We start from the raw sequence: 23,807 nt of genomic DNA, 5'->3' as shown, positions 1-23,807 counted from the left end.
GTGGACCTGACTCCGGCATGCAAACTCTTGAAAGACCCTGCGAGTAGAAATTTTCTTTATACGGCGTGTTTGTGAACATTGAACTCATTTCATCCGCGATGAAGCAATCGTATGGTGGTAAATGAATTCTCGTTATTGATTATCATCATCACTTCTATCAATGATGATTATGATGTAAATGATAATAATGACAAGATAAGTTGCAGAAATTATCCCTTGTACAAAACGCAAAATTTCTAATCACTCTCTCGATGTAAATGTGAAATATGTCGAGATGAAAAATAAAGAAGAAAGAAAAAAGCGGCGAAAAGAACAGCATAAGACAAGATAATAATGTGTGTTTCTTTTTTAGTCATGTATTCATTTATTTGTTTACTTTTTGAATTTTGGTAGGTTGACGATGATCATTCAGTTATGTTGGTGAGCCATATTATAGTTACTATGATCATATACAGACATAGCGTTTTGCCCCGAGATTCACAGTGAACACCGTGCATGGATACTGCCCATAATCATCTGTTGTCATATAGCAAGCTCGATCCTATCTCCCTTACCCTCTCCCTTTATCCCTATGGCTCCCTTCTTCCTTTCCTTTCTCTGTCGTTCCCTCTGACTTATATTTTTCCTTTCCTCATTTGAAGCATCAAGGTCGGTTGTGCAACTATCGCTCATTAGTGTAATGCAAAAAAAAAAATGACGAGAAAGAAAAAAAAAAAAACAACTACTAGTACAACTGTATATCGCTGCGCCTCGCATGCATTACAGGACAGCACGCATGGCTAATGGTGCGGCCTACTATCAAGCATAGCGGAAGCGAAGAAAATAACCCTTCTCTTGTTGATGAATTACATATATATTTAAACTTCGAAAATATGCTTCTATGCAGCGGTTGTGAGAAAAGGTTGCCACGATTACGCTTTGCAAGTAACGCTATCAATGCACACCCCAACAACATATACGATTAGAATATTATGTTTCGCTCAATACTAGTAACATGTATACAGACTATATTAGAGAAAATCGTCAAAAGGGAGCGCTCAGCTCAAAATGTTGCATACCCTAGGTACAAAACCCATCCACTAACCCATTCAGCTTGACTTACCTTTTACTACAGAATTGTCATGAATTTTTGCAGCTGGTTAGATACTTTATTTGTTTTGCTTTGTATTTGTTTTTGTTTTTTTGTCAATTCTGTTCAAATTTCTAATTGCAACTCTTTTTGTTTCTTTTGTTTTGTGAAGGGCCAAGTTGATGTCAGAGTGTCAATAATCCTATCTTTATCTCAAAACGCAAAAATGTTATCTTTTCATTTTCTGAGAGCGAGAGAGATGCAAAAATTGTATTCTTTTTCTCATTCCAAAGTAATTAAGAAAAAGACGTTTGGGTGTACATATATTGCTGTAATGTAACTACAATAGTGTATTCATTTTCTGCTTAACACAAAGGGTCATTTTGCTCAAGGTATTTAGTTGAAAAACGATAAGAGATCACCTCGTTTTGTTCGTGTGCGCGACTTTTTTATGACTATGCAATAACGTTGTATTGTACAAGTACGTTGCATCAAAGGCACATTGTCAATTTACCATTGCAGATGAAACAAAAACCCAGCTTTAGTGCTTCAAAATAGTTCTAAAATGTGAGTTTCGGATAGAAACAACCAGTGTAAAAACTTGAATCAGTATAAGTATGGTTAGATACACAAAATATGAACTATAGTTATGATAAATATTTTTCTAGACTAAATAAACTGTCTACAGCTATGGTTTATTGAGAAAATAGTGATATCTCCTTATGTTTCAGACTTAATTGCAAAATATTTACATTGTATGATGTTCTGTGATACCGCTGACCTACACATAACTCTATGCATAAGATGTGAATTTTGTAGATCACTGCTACTAATGGTAAAAGAGTACCTTTAAAGACTGCCGTGATAGTATACAGAGCGATATAGGAGTGTCTATTTCTTGACCCCCATTATAGTCTCCAAGCCGTCCACTCCGGCCCTTTCCTATAAATACATCCAAACAGGAAGACGACCATTACAGCCCCTGCTTCCTGCCCGTCAAAACACATCAGCTTGGCAAGCCAGTCACGGGACAAAATAATCATTATACGTCACAACAACACGACAGCATCATCTGTTGTCCACAGCAGCCCGGAGTCGTTAAGGTCAAAAGGGTCTAAAAATGAAAGACTATTATAACTCCGAATTTGATGTTTCTTAAAATATTTCTCTCGAGACACCGTCTCTCGCAAGTTGATTGCCAAAGAACCTGATTTTGAGCTCAACACTGTGCCGCAGATTATTGATTTCTGTTCAGAGTATATATATACGTACGATTAGACAGGAACGCTTGATAGCTTCTACCCTGATATGAACAGGGGGGGGGGGGGGGGGGAGGGGGACAAAGACTTTTCATGAAATAATGTGACGTACTTACTGGATGCAATTTTACAAGATAATTGCTACTCTTATGACATAAGTGGCTCCCTCGTAGATGCCTTGTTCATTTTACTTGAAGACATCATAAATAATAAACATTTGGCAGGTAAAATTAGGAGGAGAGATTTTGATAGGATCGCCGTGGCGGTACAACTCATTTTTACTTTCTTTTGGGGCTACTGTACTTAATGAAGTTTGCTACAGATATATTACTCTGCATTCACGTCTTAAAGGGATGTGCAGTATTGGTTGAGATGAGGATTCAGCTTTTTCAGCTTTTTTGCGAGATATTTGGAAACCACTTATGAAGTGTTTAAGAGCATACAAGTCTATTAAAAGGTATTCAAATTTTACTTGATGCTATTCGGTTTTGAAATGGCTGAGATACCCCAAAACAAAGTAAAACAAAGCGATCCTAATAACAAGTGGATCCCAGCTTTTATTAGGAACGTCTTGTTTTGGATATGTCAGCCATTTCATATATGTATCCACATATACATATATATATATATATATATATATATATATATATAATGGTCATTATATATATATCTTTTGAGATATGAGAAAGGAAAGAGAAATCGGTGCGTAGCTTGGACATTATCATTTCTCTCACTGTTCCTCCTTTTCGGAAAAGTGCAAGAGTTGTAAAATTGGTCTCCGCTTGGAATCAAACCGGGGTCTTATGGAACGCCAACGATTCTGTTTATATATATATATATATAGGCTTATTGACAAAAACAGAAATGAATTAACATGTTCCCGAAAGTATCAATGGAGAATGAAGTTATAAATCGATGAAAACGTTCATTTTTTTCAACGTGCTTAGTACTATGTCTTAGACATGCATGATGTGGTACTTGGAGATCCAATGTCTATGACCGGGACCACGGTAACGTAGCCCAAAGCACACCCCCCCCCCCCTTCCCCGAATATCTTCCTTGCTTTTTTGATGAAAAATAAAGCGCCGTCTCATCTCAATGTTAAAAATACATGTGACCCGCTACAACAAAAGAATCCGAAAGTCATGGGACGTCGATTTTCTGAAAATGACATGACATTACTCCCTAACTCTTCCGCTTAATATAACATGACTCATAAAAGTACTTGGTGCAGTGATATCGATGATTTTGTTGTTGTTGTTGTTGAAAGTTTTCCTTCCAACGCAATCGTGATCAAGGGGAGGAAAGCCAGTTTCCACCTCTTGACAATAGAAGATAATCTTATGCTCCTAGCAACATCCTGGATGTTGCGCCAGCGGTCTACGGACGACCAATTAAACCATATACCACGCACTGACCAGTAAGATTACTCCCTTGTTGCTAGGGGCGGAGTCTATCTGCGGCACTAAATTCAAATCTTCACACACGTTTCTGTTCCTTTAAAAGTCGTAAATCATGGCCCAGAAAAAAAAAAAGCTAATTTCTTGGCATTCCTTTAATCAGCTTCGAAATTTCGGCAGATGATAGACGAAATATTAGACAACGAAATTATGCCAAAACTAGAAAATAGATGGTTTCTACCAGTTTTGAAGAACTGACTTAAAATTTGATTTTCGCGGCTAAGCCGTCAGCGACTTTCGAATCCTTTTGTCGTGGCGGGTCGTAATTGATCTCTCTCTCTCTCTCTCTCTCTCTCTCTTTATTCATACATGTACGTATCTTATCATTTCTCTATTTTAGTTATTACAAAATATAAGCATAAATATTTATATATTTGAAGAGTTTGTTCGCAAAAACCGATAAGTCCATTTTGAAGATTTTGAAGTACGGTTCCTGTCATAAAGTACACAATAATACCTTTTAAATAATATATTGGTCACTACATAAATGTACATTTTTGAAGTTAAAAGAAGCAAACATTTTCTTATTTTTCTCTTTATTTTTCTTGACCTTTAATCGCAAATATCTCCATTTGGCAAATATGGACTTATCAGTTTTTGCGAACAAACTCTTCATTTATTTATCTCTCCATCTCAAATCTCTCACTCTCTCCTCATATTCTATATATTTCACTCAGGAGGGCGGGAAGCAGATCATGCCGGCCGACCAGCCCCCGTGTCCAGTAAGGACCAGACCCGCTATTGTATGCAGAGACTTCCTTTCGAGGGTGAGAGAAAAAATCGTTGTCATACGTATGTATAATTATGCCAATGATAACTTGTCATACGTTGTCATAACTTGTCATACGTTGTCATACGTATGTATAATTATGCCAATGATGATGCACTGGTGGTGTGTTGCATTTATGTGAATAATATTCAAGAACAAGACTATATTATAGTCTTGTTCTTTTTCTTTAACTTATTTGTCATTGCTATTGGTACTCTGACCTCTTCAAGTATAGGGCCTACACAAACAGGAGTAGGCATAATATTATGTAAATTGAAACAAATTATCATGAATCAATAATTATCAACCAAATTATTAATCATTAATATTTAGTAACGTAATTATTTCAATGCATATATCTTTATCAATTTAGTATTACTCCTCTATCCCCCACTTTTTTTTCTTTTTTTTTGTAATACATTTTCAGAGTGCAGTTTAAAATGAAACTTTGCAGACAGGAGATGTATTGAATTGAAGACAATCGAGTTCGGTTGCATGCGCTTTATAACGTCCTTTTCTCGCACGCAACTCCAATTGAGTCGATGCTATTAACTTTAAATTGGGTTAAGGGTATTTCATCAGGACTTCTATATTGTATAGCAGCTCTTCTGGGGACGATAATTATAGGCCTAAACTCTCGGTCCCCAAAATAGGAGATATCCGAAACTGTGCTGGGACATCGAAACTGCGTGAGTGTTAATCAATTAACTTTATTATTATAATTGATTGCTGTTCTCTTAGGGGACCGTACAGCCAGCAGACCCGTTCAATGTTGAGAAAGACGTTGAGGATCTGCACAAGGCGTTTAAAGGTAAGCTATGTCGCATTAAAAAATGTAGTTTCATACTTCATGAATATCCTACACGTAATCACGCCGTGTTCTCCTTAGGCATATACCAACAACGCACAAGAGTCAAATTTCATGATCTACTTTATACCCGTGCTGTACCTATCCAGGAAGTATACATTTACCATTGACACCTTCATTCATGCAGTCAGCCCGGGGTAGAGAACAAGTCAGTGGAGCATTAATTTGTGGGGGTCCCTTGTGAGAAACACGGTTATTTTCAGTTTGGGTTTAATGGATGGGACCACCAGCTTCGAACTTTGTATGTGTGTGAGTGCGTGTGTGTGTGTGTGTGTGTGTGTGTGAGAGAGAGAGAGAGAGAGAGAGAGAGATAAAGAGAAACATCTTTTAAAATAAAAAAAAACCCAACATGTAATTCTAGACGAATTCACAGTTTCTTTGATGAAAGTTGGTATTGAAGTGGCTGAGATATCCCCAAAAGTGGTACTAAAAAAAAAATTGCGACAGGCCACAACTTTTATTAGGATCTCTTATATCATATACCTTGTTTTTTAATAGCTCAGTCATTTCAAAAATAATTTTCTCTGTATGGTAAATAATACAAACTTTCAATTTCCCTTAGAATTGTATGCTCTTTAACATTTCATTGAGTGGTTTCTAAAAATATATCTCGCAAAACGTTAAAAGCTGAATCCTCACCTCAAGCAATACTATACAACCCTTTAACAATATATGGTAACGTCATTATGCACATTCAGTTATAATTTTGCGTTGGATGAACGAGAAAAACAAAATCAAAACCCAACATAACCATAAATGTACAATTCACGTAGAAACGAAGCAAGCAAAATCAAGAGCAATATCATTGAACACACATCAATTGTACGTGAAAGCGGACTTGCCCAGCCCTATATAAATGACAAAGAAAGAAAGTAAAAGTATTGTCATTTTTATTTCATAGTTTCTTAACTTATACATCAATTGTTTTATTACGTTTTATTTTGTGTTGGTTCTGCGTTATTTCTTTTGTTTTCTAACTTACGAGCTCGTACTGTTAACGCTGTGCTTGTCATATCCATTGATGGCATTTTCATTCTGTTTACTTTGCCATGATGAACAAGCTCACTGACTATTTCTGAACGTTACAATGATTAGATTCATTAACTTATCGCCAAATAGTTGACGCTTGTCGTTCAGCTTCATACGACCAATATACAAGAATTGCGTCACTACAATGCGCTGCCTACCTCAAGGTCCGAAGAGTGGTGAAAACATCAGAGAAAAACATCAGAGAATAAAAACATTGCAAAATGTCACAGACAGCGAGCAATGCGTGGGTTTGATTGACGGACGCTTCGAGACATCATGACATTACATCTGTCATGCCGTGATGCACTATTTTCTCATCTAATGGACGTAATTATAAAACCTTCGTAAACACAGTCACGCAGGTTGCCTATTCACATCTTATCAAATTAGGGCGTGGCACTTTTTTTTTTTGCGTCAGCGCGGAAGAATACCAAGTTATTGACTTAAAGCAAATGGTCGTGAATTGTTTGAGATGCTGGTTGAAATTTACTGCCGAGAACAACACAAAGCGCCTCCAAAAAAGAGCGTCTGATAATATAACCGTCTTAGACTGCATTTACAGATGCATGTTTAATTATGCTAGCAGGATAACTTGATTGCGTCAGACATTGTTGGATGAATTACGAAATTCGCCATGATGGTACTAGATAAACAGAGTTGATATCGTACTAGAGAATAATATAGATCAGAGTTTCTCATGACAGTGAGACAGAACAAAAGTTCCCGACGCCGAGACCATAAACAAGGGTGTGGTTCGATGGTTTACTTATTCATTCTATACTGCTAAATGGAAAGATAACAGTTTGAGCTAAGGCGAATCTTTATCTTTTTTTTTTTTTAATCCACGTGTTTCAAAGGGGAATTGCCTGAAATATAATATTTGATTTTGGTGAATGCGGAAATGCTAGCTGAACACATCAGTGAGGTTTGAGGACAATTCGACACTACTTCCGAAAAGTTATAAATTCTAAAAGCTTTGGATACGACCTTGGGCCGTCATCGCTATATACAAAGAATTAATGCCACCGTAATGGAAGCTATGTAACGAATATTGTAAGACACTTCATCATATTTTTCTTTTCCTAGCGTGAGGAAAGAGTATGTTCTATAAAGATTACACTTTGTAGAATCCATTATTGTACTTTTATATTTTGTTGCACTGTATGTCCAAGGGTTTCGTGAGAAAAACAAAGTGATAAAAATGTTATTACAAAGGAGTGGTTTTAGCGTTTGCATTAGAGAAAACGCTGTGATATTGTTGCCTGTTAAGTAAGTAGATTACCATCTCAGTTGGTTTTCTTAGAGACTTCGAGACTGCATGATAAGACTATATTTTACAATGGGCTCGTATTTATATAAACAAGAGCGTTTGTTGGCTTAGATATTGATTATTTCCGCGTATGCAATATCTAAAAATTGGTTTAAGTTTATCGGTCTTTACAGAGATAGCTAAATATAAAACACCATGATTCCAACATCACTTAAGCACTGTGTTAAGAGAAAACAACAGAAAATATTGATACCACTTTATGTTGCATGATGTAAAGTGGTTCATTATAATGGTGCTGTTGTAATCTCAGATACTTGAGGAAATCATTAAATAACTTAATATGGAGGTTTTTCTTTTACACGTGATTGTGGTGATTGTTCTTACAGGTTCGGATGATAAGTCAATTACAAGCATTTTGTCTAGACGTACTAACGAACAGAGGCAGCTGATAGCGAAGTCTTACGCAGCCAAATACAGCACAGTGAGTATTGGTAGAGCACGTTTGAAAAGTTGTTCCTTCCTTATTTCTCTTTTTTTTTTTAATTTCTCCTTGTCTCTCGTCAATGTTTGCAATTTAATTTGATAATTTATTTCTATAACAATATCCATCCATTGAAACAATAATGCTTGTAAAGGGGGGGGGGGGGGGGGGACAGAAAGTTGGTTTTCCCGAAATGAATATGTACTGCACCAATATCCCAATAAGGGAGTTGCGAGGTGAACTTTTATTATAGCTTGATCGATGTTTTCTGATCAGCATTACTTGCAAGTTATCTTAATGGATTTCACAGTATTTTCAACTCTGCAATTTTATAACTTTGTAATTTCTTCTTCTTTTATTTGGTTGGGTCATATTTCAATGAAATTCTTACCGTACTGTCTGCCTGATTTTTAGTTTTAAAAGCTTTTTAAAAGTTTTTTTTTTTTTTTTAATAATTGCGTTTTCAATCATGGGAGTACCCGTGTCAAAAAAAAAAAAAAAATAAGATACATATTATTTCAAATTTGATATTCTGTTCACATTAAAACAGAACGAACGCATGTTAACAAGTGGAATTGTTAACGACATAGATTTCCATGAAAATGACAGATACTATCAATGAAGTTCATTGCAGTTGCTCCTGTATGTTTTATTGCATTATTAGTTATTGGTTTATATCAATCTCAATATCTTTTCCGTTTCTCTCTCGCATTATAATCCGTGGCTTTATTGGTATGTTATGGCTATCACTTTGTTTCTGAATTCTTTGTCAAGGTTGAGTTTTTCGTGCTAATGTTATTCACGCGCATTTCTAGCCAGTTAAAACAGATAAAAAATGTTCTTTCGTCAAACCTCTTGTACAGAGCCTTCTTGCCGAAATGAAGAGCGACCTCAGCGTACAATACCGGAAAACGATAAGCGGCCTTATGGAGAAGCCAGACGTATTTCTGGCCAAGCACGTTCACAATACACTACAGGTAAGGAGGGCAAAGGTAAACTAAACTAACTTAAGACGTAGATGAATAGATATATCAGTAGATAGAAAGATATAGATAGATAGATTGGCCAAGCACGTTCACAATACACTACAGGTAAGGAGGGGAAAGGTAAACTAAACTAACTTAAGACGTAGATGAATAGATATAATGGATCAGTAGATAGAAAGATATAGATAGATAGATTGGCCATGCACGTTCACAATACACTACAGGTAAGGAGGGGAAAGGTATTAAACTAAACTACCTTCAGAGATAGATGAATAGAAATGTAAATAGAGAGAAAGATAGATAAATCGATAGATAGATGGATGGATTGAAAGAAATATACATAGATAGATAGATACAATATAGATACATAGATGGGACGAGAGAGGAAGGGATAGAAAAGGAAGGACAGAACGAAGAACACACACTTTTTTCTTTCCTTATACGCAACAGTTATATATCTCTCATCTTTTCACAGAATGTGAAATCTAAAAAGGTTTCCATATTACACATATGACAGTCTGCCTCCAAAAGTATCCATATAATTATCTATCAAGTTGAATATTTCAAGAAGTCGATGGATGCTCGAACGTGCCTACCGGAAAGCGAAAAAATGAGGAAATGGCAGACAAATTGAGCCCATCATTGATTCATTGTCGGGGTATCCTGCATTTTTTTTCTACAATCCCAGCACTTCCCTAGAATAGCCGTTGTGGAGTACCGCCGCGAAGGGCGAGTATTTCTTAATGAGGCAAGTTTCCTCTCACAAAGTTGACGCTCCATCACGTTGACATACACCGCAATCTAATGAAAGATTGATGCTATAACCTCGATTAAAATTTTAAAGACTCTGAGCGCCACTTTGGCCACGCCCTACGTCGTCGTGTCAACGGCAAGCCATTTTTTTTTTCTTGTAGTTCATCAACGTTGGTGATAAATTCATTACCATAGTCACTTCCATCGCTCTTTCTATGTATAGTGATTGTATATCTTTTTATAATAAAAGTTTACGTTATAAATGTGCCAAATTTCAGGGAAGGATGAAAAACCTACAATGCCACCTGTGCGATTTGCTCCAAGCGATCTAGAGAGACCTGACAAGTGTGGTAGAAAAGATGGAAGTAAAATGATTTCTGGTCATTCCCGCAAACCGGGAATAAAATCATTTTATTGAACGTAGCAAACAACATGCATCAGGACTTAACCCTATTCTAACTGGGCTATTTGAGACCAAGTTTTTACTGAGGGGGGGGGGGGGGGTCAATTTGACCCCCCCTTCAGATCTCGGCCGCCGAACGTGCGATCGCCGTGAAATTTTGCCTGAAGATAGAGCTGGATGTCAACTACAAGATTACATCGTCATACAATAGAAAAATATTGCCTTTCTATTTTTAATAAATTAATTATGCAAATTTGTTCATGAACTCATATTTTCACCTATAACTCAATTAAAAAGACTGGAGGATTGCTAACTTTTTTGTGTCAGAATTCCTCAAGACACATCAAACAATTTTCATGGAAAAAAATAGCTCAATTTAAATTAATTTCTTTTGTTTTTTATTGTTTTGTTAATTTCTTATGTATTTTATTGTTTTTTCAACCTTTTGTTTTCTATTGTTTTTTTGCCAAAACTTGTTGCAGGCACTTTTTCAGGCTTATCTACACTAGAATTGATTCATTTCAATGGTTAAAGGTTGAAATAATCTAATTTATATCAATTTAACCAAAAAACACAATTTGCGTTGGATTTGCACACGATATCATGAATTTGAGCTGTTTTTTGGTTGACATGCATATGCAAAACATTACGTAACTTCAAAAAGGTGTACCCGGACGTCGCAAATTTGGTCTCAAAATATGCAGGAGACTTCAATGAAAAAAGTCGTGAAACGACGCGGCAAAAGCTTTGCGCGTTGCGAAATCGTGGCGCGAAACGTCGAGGGGGGGGGGGTCAATTTGACCCCCCCCCCCCCAGTTAGAATAGGGTTAAGCCAGGGTTTCATTTTTCTTTAGAAGACAGAGTACGAGTAGAAAACAAATATTATGTTGTAATGTGGAGCAAAATTATGAAGAGCATTGATTCTGACTTGTTTCTTTTGGTTGAATAATCCCATTCCGCACGTCTCAACTAATTGTGACTCTTTGCACCCAACTGTTGCTGACTGCTAATTCACTTCTGGATTTCGTAGCAAACAGCATGCACCAGGTCTCAATGTCAGGGTTTCATTTTTCTTTAGAAGAAAGAGTACGAGTAAAAAAATATATATATATTATGTTGTAATGTGAAGCAAAAGTATGAAGAGCATTGATTCTGACTTGTTTCTTTTGGTTGAATAATCCCATTCCGCATGTCTCAACTAATTGTGACTCTTTGCACCCAACTGTTGCTGACTGCTAATTCACTTCTGGATTTCGTAGCAAACAGCATGCACCAGGTCTCAATGTCAGGGTTTCATTTTTCTTTAGAAGAAAGAGTACGAGTAAAAAAATATATATATATTATGTTGTAATGTGAAGCAAAAGTATGAAGAGCATTGATTCTGACTTGTTTCTTTTGGTTGAATAATCCCATTCCGCATGTCTCAACTAATTGTGACTCTTTGCACCCAACTGTCGCTGACTGCTAATTCACTTCTGGATTTCTTTTTTTCTCTCCCCCCCCCCCCCCCCCCACCACAGAATCCCGCGCTGGCTCACAAAGACGTTGCGCTGTTGGAGATGCTCTACCCTCTTGAACCCCAGGCAAGTCGCCGGGAGTGTTTGCCAAGAATTCACTTATTTGTAGAATAAATGTACACGTTTTGATTATAATGGGCTCTATATAATTGTAATTAGATACTCCTGACGTGTGGAGACATTAAGCGAAAAAGTGTAAGATCAAAGGTCACCCAATTAAGGTTGGGAGGATATATACGAGATTTAATTGTTGTGAGAGCACAACTACGGGATATATATAAATCTATGCGTTAACAATGGTGTCAACAATTCAGTTGATGTTCATGTGATAGCGTTCAATCGTGCACGAGCCCAAGGCACGCCAGTGTTACAGAAGAATGATCATAATACATGTACATACTAATTGCTTACCCATAATGCCCTTTTCAACAGAGCGCAGGAGTACTGACAAAATCCCCTGGTAGAAGTGCAGCCACAAAATTGGATACCCTCGTAGTCCGTATACATTGGACTTCTGTTGTTATCTACAATATTGTCATTGTTATCATTAGTGATGATAGAAATAATAGTAATGAAACAAAAAATGATAATGATAGTGATGATAATAATGATAACATAATAATGATAATAATACCAATAATAATCAATAATTATTATTGCTGTTATTATTACTACTATTAGTATTGTTATAATTATTGTATTTATTATTGTTATTATTATTATTATCATTATCATTCTTATCAATATGATAGGTACGACTACTCTTACTAATGCTTATATTATTCTGACTATTATTTCAACTAATCTTTGTCATCAGCATCATCATCGACGTCGTCATCTTGTTTGATGTTATGATGACGCCACAATACAGGAGCCTCAGAACGGGGACTGGCAGGGACTGCAGCGCCTCCCCTCCCCCCCCCCCCCCCCCCCCCCCCCTTACAGTTTGGGTTGAAAAAAAAAATCTGAGAAATGATCGAACAAATAATAAGAAGAAACCCACAGCTAAACCTATACGACTTTCCAAGGGTTCCTTCGAGAGATCCTTCCGTCCAAGCCGGGGGGGGGGGGGGGGGGGAATTAAGCCCCCCTCCCCCTTCCATCTGAAAAAGGACAATCAATATCAAGTTAAAATAATGACTTTTCCCTCTTTTTGTCTTTGCTTTCTTGCAGGAGGTAGAAGCAATCACCAAAGCTTATAAAGAAGGTGAGTTTTTTTTTTCTTTTTAAGAAGTGATACATAGAAAATAACTCTCACTTATTCTGTATTCATCTCATTACTCATTACAAATTACCTTTCTGTGTAGACGCCGGTGTATGAACCTCAAAACTCATACGCACTCTCTCTAAAAGAAATGTGAGAAATTAAGAATTACGCATAATAAGAATAAATTTCCGTCGTTAAGCAAATAAAATGTACATGCTTAAATTTGTAATGATTCTTTTGGTCAACGAGATTAAGACATTACATGCTTTTTCTGAAGAGCAGCAATGGTAAATAACGATTTTGTCTGATTATTTATTTTTCTTTAGGATACAAGTATTACATTTCATAGATTTTCTAGGAAATTCCCAAGAAAACCAATTAGCTGATTGTGTTTAGAATGGTATTTTACAGTACACCATGCTTAATTACAGGCGTGTGATAAGTAAAATGACAGTCAACTCAACTTGGATGCATTTTGAAAATTCGTCACGTGAATATTGTAATTTGCGGCTGATAATTTTACGCGATGACTCGTCTTCTAGATCTATAGAGGACACCCCCTCTATATTTCGACCATGTTAAAGGGATCGTATAGTTTTGCGTGAGACCTAACTTCGTGTTTCCAACATTTTTTGGTGAGGTGATGAGAAATCTCTTATGAAATATGACAGAGCATACAATTCCAAGAGGAATTCAACATTTTATTTGACGAAAATTGATTTTGAAATCATATGGCTGACATATAAAAATGATGGATCCTAATAAAAGGAGGGACCACTTTTATTAGGATCACTTTGTTTTACTCTGTTTTCGGATGTCTCAGCCATTCCAAAACCCATTTTCATCAAATAAACTTTGAATTCCTCTTAGAATGGTATGGTCAGTAGTATTCATAAGTGGTTTCTTGGTATCTCGCAAAAAGTTACAAGCCTGATTCTCGTCTCCACCAATACTATATCATCCCTTTAAGTTCCTACGTTTTTATTTTAGTTTTTGTTTGGTTTCTGTTTCTGTTTTTGTTTTTGTTTTTGTTTTTCCTGGGGACCTGCACTCACAAGCAACTGCTTCTATGTAGGTTCCCACCTAACACAATTTTATTCATCCGTTATGAATGTAATGTACTTTAGATTGATTTCAGTTGATTTGGTTTCATGTAAGTGTTAATAGTCTTTATAATCATACTGAACTCATGATATAATATTATGTGCTGCTTTACAATACTCAATTGTCATGGATGGGTGTTGCAAATACAACTCTGTATAATTTGTGTGGAAACTCAATAAATGAAATGAAATGAAATAATAAGCCGTTCAAACCGGAACGCCGCAGGGACGATCAATGTGTCGTAAAAATTATATGAGTCCCATTATCTATGTCTGTCTAGGACTGCCCGTTTGATTTTAGTTCCTACCATCAGACAAGTTCCTGTTCAATGCTACACAGGCGATTTCCCAATGTGCAAACTTGTGCTTCGCCGTGGACGTTGTGGGGTTTTGCGGACTCCCTTTATAGACATCAATTACAGGCGTGTAATTGACTTCGTTGCTGAAATTCTTTGGCATTTATTGGCAATTAATCCTGGCTCATTTTTGTTTTCTTTTTGATCCATTGTTTTTCATATTCAGAATTCAAGCACAGCTTGGAGGAAGAGGTGGAAAAGCAGACAAAAGGTTTATTTAAAGCCATTCTCTTGCGCCTTATCACGGTGAGCACCAAGTATCTCTCTCCCTCTCTCTCTCTCTCTGTCTGTCTCTCTCCTTTCCTGTCTCCTTTTCCCTTTCGTTTTGTATCTTTTCTGTCTGTCTGTCTGTTTGTCTGTCTCTCTGTATCTAAAATTCTATATACTAGTACACATTTATATAATAATGTTTTACTTTACAATATTCTTCTATCTATCTATTGATCTATCTGTCTATCAGCGTTATCGATGTAAGATTTCTGTACACATGTTGACATCATTAATATAATTATCTATAATCTTTTTGACTGTCTTTTTGCATCTGATTACCTATCTTTCTGTCTATCTTTATCGTTCTCTTACTTCATTGTTTCCTCTCCCTGAACAACTTGTCAACCTTGTTATAAGTTATAACAGTAAGACACTACGTACACACAAACACACATACACGTTAACAAATTAAAAATAAATGTAAGATAAGGAATTTCACCTCTCCCCATTTTGAGTATTACTAAGAAATGATAAACGGGAGCAAAACAAGAATGATCCTCTTAATGCCAAAGTTATCAAATAACAGTACAGAAAAAATTTCGTTTATTTCTCACCTGAAAGACTTATGTTATCGCAATACAAAAACAGAAATATGATTATTGTTTGAAAAAAAAAAAGTTCTTGCTAGTTGCTTCGTGCCACATTGTTTCAAATATTTCCTCATGTCTTTATGTTCTGTTTTTTTTTCTTTCTCTCTTCTCAGGGTCAAAGGTCAACTCAGCGGAAAGTCGACGTGCCGCAACGAAACAAAGACTTAGAATACCTCAGAAGCGTAAGTTGCAATACAAATTACAAACATCATGCATGTACAAGATAAAGCCCTAGCTGTATCTCATGGGGAGGGGGGGGGGGGGGAGGGGGGTGGCAGTGGTGATCCCTAACCCGACCAATACATTGTGCGCACTGCACTCCCTACCCGAGTCTGGAGAAAACATTTCGTATACTCATAGTTGCAGTCTTTGCTAATGTTTATAGGTGCTGAACATGAGATATATTTTTATGTTACATTATATTATATTAATTTGTTTTATAGCATAGTATAATAATTATCATAACATATTATATCATATTTTATTACATTATATTATGTTCTACTATATTATATCATATCATATCATTGTATATGTATTATATACATTGTACACGACATTTCCTCTTTCTATTTTCATCCCTCTCCCTTAAAGGGCATAGAGACACCGCGGTAGTGATATGCGCTATACAAGCACTGTGTTTTATATATATACGTATATATATATATATATATATATATATATATATATATATACATATATTATATTACATTACATTATATGATATGATATTATATTATATTATATTATATTATATCATATCATATTATATTATATTATATTATATTATATTATATCATATCATATCATATCATATTATATTATATCATATTATATTATATTATATTATATTATATTATATCATATTATGTTATATTATATCATATGTGACCGTGCATCACAAAACGAACAAAAAGTCGCACCCCTTGATTTTGTATGAGGACTCAAAAAGGTGAATTCGGTCAACCGAGTCAATTTTGAGTTTTTCATATTTTCTGAAAGAGCTATCCTTTTTCTATGTTATTCATAAGTTTAGAATCATAACATGAATAGGAAAGTGTGTTGTGAGCAGTTTTTCTGCAACCCTTTTATGGGGGAGAGTAGAATAATCAGCTATGTCTTAGAGGCCCCCGTTCATTTCTTGAAATCGTTTGCACACTCTTCACTTTCAAGTCTAATAACTTTTAAAAGGGTAATGCTACTGCTTTGAACGTTGGCATTAATTATGGACAGAATGTGTTTATAGAGCATGCTTAATTACAGCTTAATCTAATAATCCCTTCATTGTTGTTGCTCCGCGGTTTACATCCTGTGTTTTGTCCCTCTCATCACACAGCTAGCACGGCTTGGTAAAGATTAAGCCCTTGAATAGACCCTGTACTTCTACCGCTTATCTCAGTTCACACTTTCCAGAGTGTATGCTTTTTTTTTTCCATTAATAGGATATATTAGGAGAATCCATTTGAAGTGAACTATACATCATTTTAAAGCTTAAAGTCTGCTCTTTCAGAATCTGCTCTTAACTAAAAATCCATGTCTGGTAACTTTTTGTTGGTTTTTTGATGCAGGGCCTTATATTTTTTTTTAATTATCATACATCGATACGTATCATAATTATTGATATCATTATCATAAAGATCATAATCACTGTTTTGTAAATTGCAATCAACAGAACACCCAGGAGCGCCTTCAATCGGGCGACGAAGAAGTGATCAGGATTTTTGGCAATTCGAGTTTATCCCAACTGTCTTCCATATTCCTCAACTTTGACAAGGTGAGTTATGTATCTCACTCTCCCTCATCAGTTTGTGTGTTTGTGTGTCCGTGTGTGTGTGTGTGTGTGTGTGTGTGTGTGTGTGTGTGTGTGTGTTTGTGTTTGCGTATGTTACATTGTCTGTCTGTCAGCAAACTATCAAATTTTTGGACTGTTGAGATTTCTTAATTCCCTATGTCTTCTTAACCTGCAATTCGAAAAAGAAGGAAGGAAAGGGAACGGATTTACAGTTTTTAACGGTGTCATTTACACGCCTTTTAATATCTAAAAATTTGGACACATCGGAACTAGCTCTTATTTACACTGATGTGAAAACAGATAGCTTATACGACGTGTTGGAAAAGAAGGACTTAAAGCTTGATTCTTTCTCATATTCTTATATTTTCTTAATGAAAACTGTTCTTATTTGTCAAAATATGATTATTCAGTACATCTTGATATGAAACCTATTTTATCATTTTTGTAGCAATCAATTCATTAGTGTTTGTAGTCACTATCCCTACAGTGATTTACTTCAACTACAATTGCTACTTGTAATAAACATGATAAACAGAGGAGAGTGGAATGTTCTCAGCAGTGTCATAACGTTGTCCATGTTAGTTTGAATCTTGCAGATAGTGCAAGCTTGGATGAAGATGTATTTCGGCTGTCACTCAATGTTTGCTCTGCAGGGACATTGTGATTTAATAGTATCATGACAAGAAGAGGAAGAAGAAAAGCTGTATCGCACAAACTTTTCAATTCTCCTGTATCCCTTGGTTACCCTATCAATTTGCGGGCCACATAGTTATCTTTGCCCTGTGCATTAATGTGCGTAGACGATCGACTGCCAGGCTGTACACGTGTTTGAGGTACCACGAATGACTCTGAATGAAGTTAGAAAATGGCATTCAGAATAATATAGTTCAACAATGTATTTTGGGGGTCTGTGATTCCGTATGGATGTCCTCTTCCTCTTGTTTTGTTTTGTTTTGTATTTGCTTTCGTGGTTATCTTTTTCCATCTGTCTGTCTGTCTGTCTCTATATAATTTGCTTTATCCCTTTCTGTCCGTCCCTAACCTATACTACCGTTATTGTTGCATATAATCATCATGAGTCCTATGTACGTGTTTTGTTTTGTTTTGTTTTGTTTTTGTCGTCTTCTCTTTCTTCTTACTCATCTCTCCCGCATAGTCTCTTCGCTTTCTCTGCGATAATTGTAAGTTTTCGATTAGCCATGATTCCTATAGCCACGGCTCAGCATTAGCGGTGGTCCGGTGCAACTCAAAATAGATGTCGGGCCACCAAACTGCAAAAAAAAAAAAATAATAATAATGATAATAAAAAATAATAATAACAAAATAAAAATCTCTCGGTTGCTTGATCGGGCAACAAAGATTGAAAATGGATATTTATTCAATATTTTTCTTTGATTTTGGCCACTACATTTCTTTTTTTAACCACCAAAATTTCGATGGTTCGAACAGGCAACACTGACAGAAAAAAAAAAGAGGTTAGTGTGGGGCCTTGCTATAGGATGAAAAAAAAAAATAACAACACGATAGAACAACATCAAAACGACGAAATAACAAACCTAATTAGTGATGTCGTGCTGTTGCTTTGATTACAGGCCGGAGGATGCACCCTCCAGGAATACATCCAGCAGAGTGACCTTGACAATCACACGAAGGAGGGATTCAAGGTCATGGGTGAGTTGAAATAAGGGAATTATCCCTTTAACTTGTAGTTTTCTCTCATTTACCGTATTCGCTGGCGATAAGGCCGCACTGGCGGATAATTCGCATCCCGACATTGGTGATGAAAATCTGAGGAAAAAATCAGAGGGATTTTGTTCTTTTTTACGATATTTTTTTGTAAGAACATTTGTTATTTCTACGTGTTTCCACACGTTTCCTAACAATAACAATAACAATCGGCACATTGCACAGTCCCATACATGATTATGTGTGTCGGTTAGGCAGGTGATTTTCTTTAATTTGCTTGTGCTGGCGTAAATATGCCTCATCCCGACTTTACTGCTTTATTTTTGTTAACAACAGTGCCACCTTATCGTCGGCGAATACGGTATACCTACCAAAGAATCTTATTTCGTATAAAGTTGAATATTAACTGAATCTTCACGAAATGGCTTGTCTGCTTTCGAATATTCACATGTACTTTACTTTATTTCATTTTTCATTGAAAACGAAAATCGAGAAACAAACTGATCTTCTTTATCTTTCTCCCGCCCTGTGGCAAAACGAGTTCTTTGCATTTCACTCTCTGTTCTTTTGTTGTTGTTATTGTTCTTTGCTTTGTTGTCTTTTTTACGGGAAAGACAAAAGACGTAGGCCTATATTTCAAGTGAATGACTTAGTGTATTTCTTAGGATTAAAAAAAAAATCCTTGCATATAGGGACATGCAATGATACGAGTACTAAAAGAAGAGAAAGGCTCATGCAGATAAAGAGTATACACTTTTCTAATGTTGCCGCGTGTTTGTGATTTGAAAAGTGCGATGACTGGCTTTGTAGCATTACTTGTCGTATATTAAATGGTAGGCCTTAATATGCTCAGTATGTGTAAGGATTCACACATGGATGCGTGAACTCCATCCATTCGCAATGCGGCGACAGATGCACACGGATGAATAATTGAATGTTAGTATTTTCAATCTCACTGCAGTCATTTCAGCGCGAAATGACGCCATGATCTCTATAATCGATTGTTAATGATTTTTTTTACACTTTTCGCCCAAATCATTTCATGATGTCCGAAAGCAACTTACTTACGTTTGGTGCATGATATGACATCGTTGATGATTGTTGACAAGCTTTTTGCAAAGATGTCTTTCCGTTTTCCTGAGTTTCGTTTTGAAACACGAAAGTATGTCACTGCTTAATCGCCAGCTTGTAGACTTCAAACATTGCTCGTTTACCAGAAACATTTTGAGAAAGAGACAGAGAGAAAAGAGAAACGATTCATAAACGTCTTTTTCTTATCTTCCCTTACTTTTCTCTTTTTCCCCCTCATTTCTTCATTTTGGTCTAATTCTTATTTCTTTTTTCCTCTCTATACCAGTCTATATTTTCTCTCCCTCTCATTCTTCATACTTTGTCTTTCTTCCTTATCTTGTCTGATTTATCTTCTTTCTTTCTGTCCTGTCCTATCTTTCTCCCAATCTCCAACCTTTTCTCGTATCATTTTATTTTTCTCTGATGTGTGTTTCCTTCGCTGTCTTCTGCCTACTCTTTCTATTGTTCCCTTTTTTATGTCTTCTCCTTTTGTTCATCCTATCTTTCTCCCAATCCACCAATTTTTCCTCCTCATTAATATCTTAATGGTCTCTCGTCTGAAATCTCCATCTTCTTCATCTCCTTTCCTCCTCCTCGTAATCTCCTCCTCCTCCTTCTCCTCCTTCTCCTTCTCTTCCTCCTCCTCCTCCTCCTCCTCCTCTTCCCTCCTCCTCCCTCTGTTCTCCATTTTCTTTTGTTCTCAATGTCCCTTCTTCAACTTCTTCAGAATCTTCTTGCCGTCTCTTTGGTCCCTCTTTCATTCGGTATCGCCTTGTGATAATCATGATGTATTCGTCTTTCGCGTCTCTCCCCGCAGTGAAGAGCGTGTACAACAGGACGGGTTTCTATGCTGACCAGCTCCACATGGCAATAAAGGACATTGGATGCAAGGAGGATAGTAGACTCATGCGAATCGTCATCTCGAGGTCGGAGGTAAAAACGAATCATATGATTCAAAGTTCAAAGTTCAAATTTATTTTCATTTCCATCAATTAAACAGAGAAAATTATACAGCTGTAATTATAGAATGTATAAGCAGAAATATTTGTAATAATTGCAAACACGTAAATTTTTACAAATGTGTTCTGTAAATGTATTGTATATGATTTTCCTGTTTATTCAATGGAAATGGAAATAAAATTTAAATTTAAATTTAGATTTAAATCAACAAAATACATGTGATAATGAGTAATGCAATGAAGTTCAAGTTTATTTCACTCATTCATCACTCCGATGTTTCATTTTTTTTCAGCATTAGGAGTGCAATAAATTACTAATTCTTATACAGTAATCATTTAAGTGGAATGCATTAGAATCAACCCATCAATGCATCGTGTAGCGATTGATATTAATGATTACTTCCTTACGTCCTAATAGCTCAGCATGTGAACACTGCTATAGATCAATTTGGTATAAGTTTTGGAGTAATATAGTAAATGTTTTCGTGATTTTCCCTTCTTTACCTCCTTCATAGATCGATCTGGAGAACATCAAAGACTTTTTCCAGAGTGCGTACAGCCATACTGTCACAGACCTCGTGTACGACGACACGAGCGGAGACTACCGCGATCTTCTACTCCGATTGGTCGGCATGTGAGCGCACGTGACCAGATAACATCGTCCAATCCGAGAGCGTCGAGCGTCGAATCCCAGCCAATGAACAATCAGCAACTAGCCCTGCCACAGAGAAACATTTTCGTGCCAGTGTCGTCAGCGTGCTAAACCTATGCTAGCATAATTATTTCCATTGCCTTCTTACTGCGGACACTGTTATTCGCCATCTTCACGGGAATAAGCTCCATTTTTTTTTTATTGTTTTTTGTCTTTTCTTTTTACGGAACATTCACATTTCCATGGAAATTATCTTTTGGTGTCGAATGGCTCTATAACAGTATCTTTAACAATCACAGATCAAATCACATACTCGTTAAAGCAGCCACACATAAAGAGAGTTACATATTCCTCGCTCAATTTCGAATTTTAATGGTGTCTTACAGACGCCTGAAGAATCACGTCCACTTCGAGATGGAGCCGTGATATGAGGCACATTTTTCTTATCAACAAACAAGGATTCCGATATTGGCTGAGATTCTTCTTTCTCACTCCCAAATGCTCATTACGAGTAATTTATACATTTTTTTTTTATCTGTAGTATCTTGCACGACATTGCCACATGACGGCTACAGAGGGTGGGGTGCGACAATCGCTTTACGCTCTTTATTTTGTAGGTCCTATATCATTTCCTTTTATATCTCTATCTATCTTCCTACTTCTCCTCTTTCGTCTTCTTTTTTTTCATGTTTTCAGGGAGTGTATCTAAATGAAAATATATAAGCACACTTTGTGATATGAATACATCATGCAACGGTACAAAAGCGTATTTCGTTTACAACGTTGATTACATAGTGATTTGCTCGTTTGTGATTTTTTGTTTTTCATGCATGGACTAGAATGATGTAGATTGTTTATAGCTAGAAAGCGAGTATAAGAACAAGACATTATTACGATGATAAATCTGATTTTGGTCAGAAAATAAATGCTTCAAATCATATCTCTCTTAGGTAATTGCTTCCCTAAAGTCTCTTCGGCAGAATATTTCGTGCTTTGCGATATTGCGATATTTGCGGTAATACAATCGCCGGTAGCACACTCTTGTTTGCACAGTGAATACTACACATTTCGAATGAGTTTTTCTACCATCACTGAAAGATGTCATTCTTGCTGCAACCGAGCAAAACCCTTCTGGAAACAGGTGGCGCTCTATCATCCATCTTTTAATCCTATGACTACTTATGGAGCAAAAAATGTCAGCAGTGTCAATAACGACACTTCCTAAAAGTTCATACCTGCATGGCTGGGCGAGAAATACTAGTAATGTAATGCTGTGTGCGTTACCACTTTAGTGTAAACAGGACTATAATAATATAGAGGCACGTGGACAGACCAAATTAGTATTGATAACTCTTGGTTACTGCGAATAATAAATGTTATGAAACCAGTGCGGTCAAGTGAGAAATGTTTCATTATCTGTAACAACTTTCGCAATCAATCATTCATGACTTTGTTCCACAAATTTAAATCAAAAACTTTCACTACATGTAGAACTTCGAGCGATGATGACATACTCTACTCGTATTTTCATGATTTTGTACTTGTATCCGCTAACAGATATCATATGACAAAGCTGAATTTGGACTGTAAGTACAATCCAAAACAACGTTACATCAGACGTATGTGATTTATGAATCTGTCCGGAACCATTACCGTGTACACTCGCAGCTTCCACTTGATTTTGTTTTTCTCCATTCATTCTGACTTCTTCTGCATTAATCTTGTCTTTGTGTGGACACGTGATTACGTGTGTGCGTACGCACATTCACGCGTGCACATGTGCCACTTAATTTCACGACGCATTTTTTTTTCAATAATCACTCACATTGTAATGAGAAGATTCTTTAATAGTGCTAATTATTTGAGCAGTTGAAAGAGAAAAAAATAAATGTACAAACTTTGCATGTCGTAACCACATTTAAGAGGAAAAAAATCATGAGAAAAACATTAAACAGATAAAGATCCTAACTTACGACACAAAATAGAATAAGAGTCTTTCACTTTTGTGTTTATTTACATTTTCATGAATCACTGCAGGGGTAGAGTAGCAATGTGTATAATAACCTCTATACTATATCAAAATGTACCAATATTTACAATCATAATATTTATGTGTAATTTATGTAAGTATTGACAATCATTTTTGGTCATTGTATTTGACCAGAAGCAAGTCAGGATGAAAAAAGGGAATGTGTTTTAATTTGATCGATAGCGACTCCTTTGAACTTGTCAAAATCACCATTTTCGACCAGTGTCG

General features: G+C 36.2%; 1 protein-coding gene across 1 annotated transcript in view; it reads left to right on the top strand.

Moving 5' to 3' along the window:
* LOC140233885 (annexin-B12-like) overlaps positions 1–21,536 on the top strand; it is a 24,861-nt gene extending 3,325 nt beyond the window's left edge. Inside the window, exons 2-13 of the mRNA XM_072313972.1 lie at positions 4,383–4,555; positions 5,299–5,368; positions 8,111–8,205; positions 9,069–9,182; positions 11,868–11,930; positions 13,038–13,071; positions 14,697–14,776; positions 15,504–15,572; positions 17,063–17,164; positions 18,775–18,853; positions 20,757–20,872; positions 21,414–21,536. Of these exons, the coding sequence (XP_072170073.1) occupies positions 4,383–4,555; positions 5,299–5,368; positions 8,111–8,205; positions 9,069–9,182; positions 11,868–11,930; positions 13,038–13,071; positions 14,697–14,776; positions 15,504–15,572; positions 17,063–17,164; positions 18,775–18,853; positions 20,757–20,872; positions 21,414–21,536 (1,118 nt within the window). The remainder of the gene's footprint in view (positions 1–4,382; positions 4,556–5,298; positions 5,369–8,110; positions 8,206–9,068; positions 9,183–11,867; positions 11,931–13,037; positions 13,072–14,696; positions 14,777–15,503; positions 15,573–17,062; positions 17,165–18,774; positions 18,854–20,756; positions 20,873–21,413) is intronic.
* Positions 21,537–23,807: the final 2,271 nt, after the last annotated feature.

The sequence above is a fragment of the Diadema setosum genome, chromosome 10 (genome assembly GCF_964275005.1).
Source record: "Diadema setosum chromosome 10, eeDiaSeto1, whole genome shotgun sequence".
NCBI classification, from domain to species: Eukaryota; Metazoa; Echinodermata; class Echinoidea; order Diadematoida; family Diadematidae; genus Diadema; species Diadema setosum.
The sequence above is the reverse complement of the archived record's forward strand: the minus strand, read 5'-3'. Positions and strand labels throughout refer to the sequence as shown.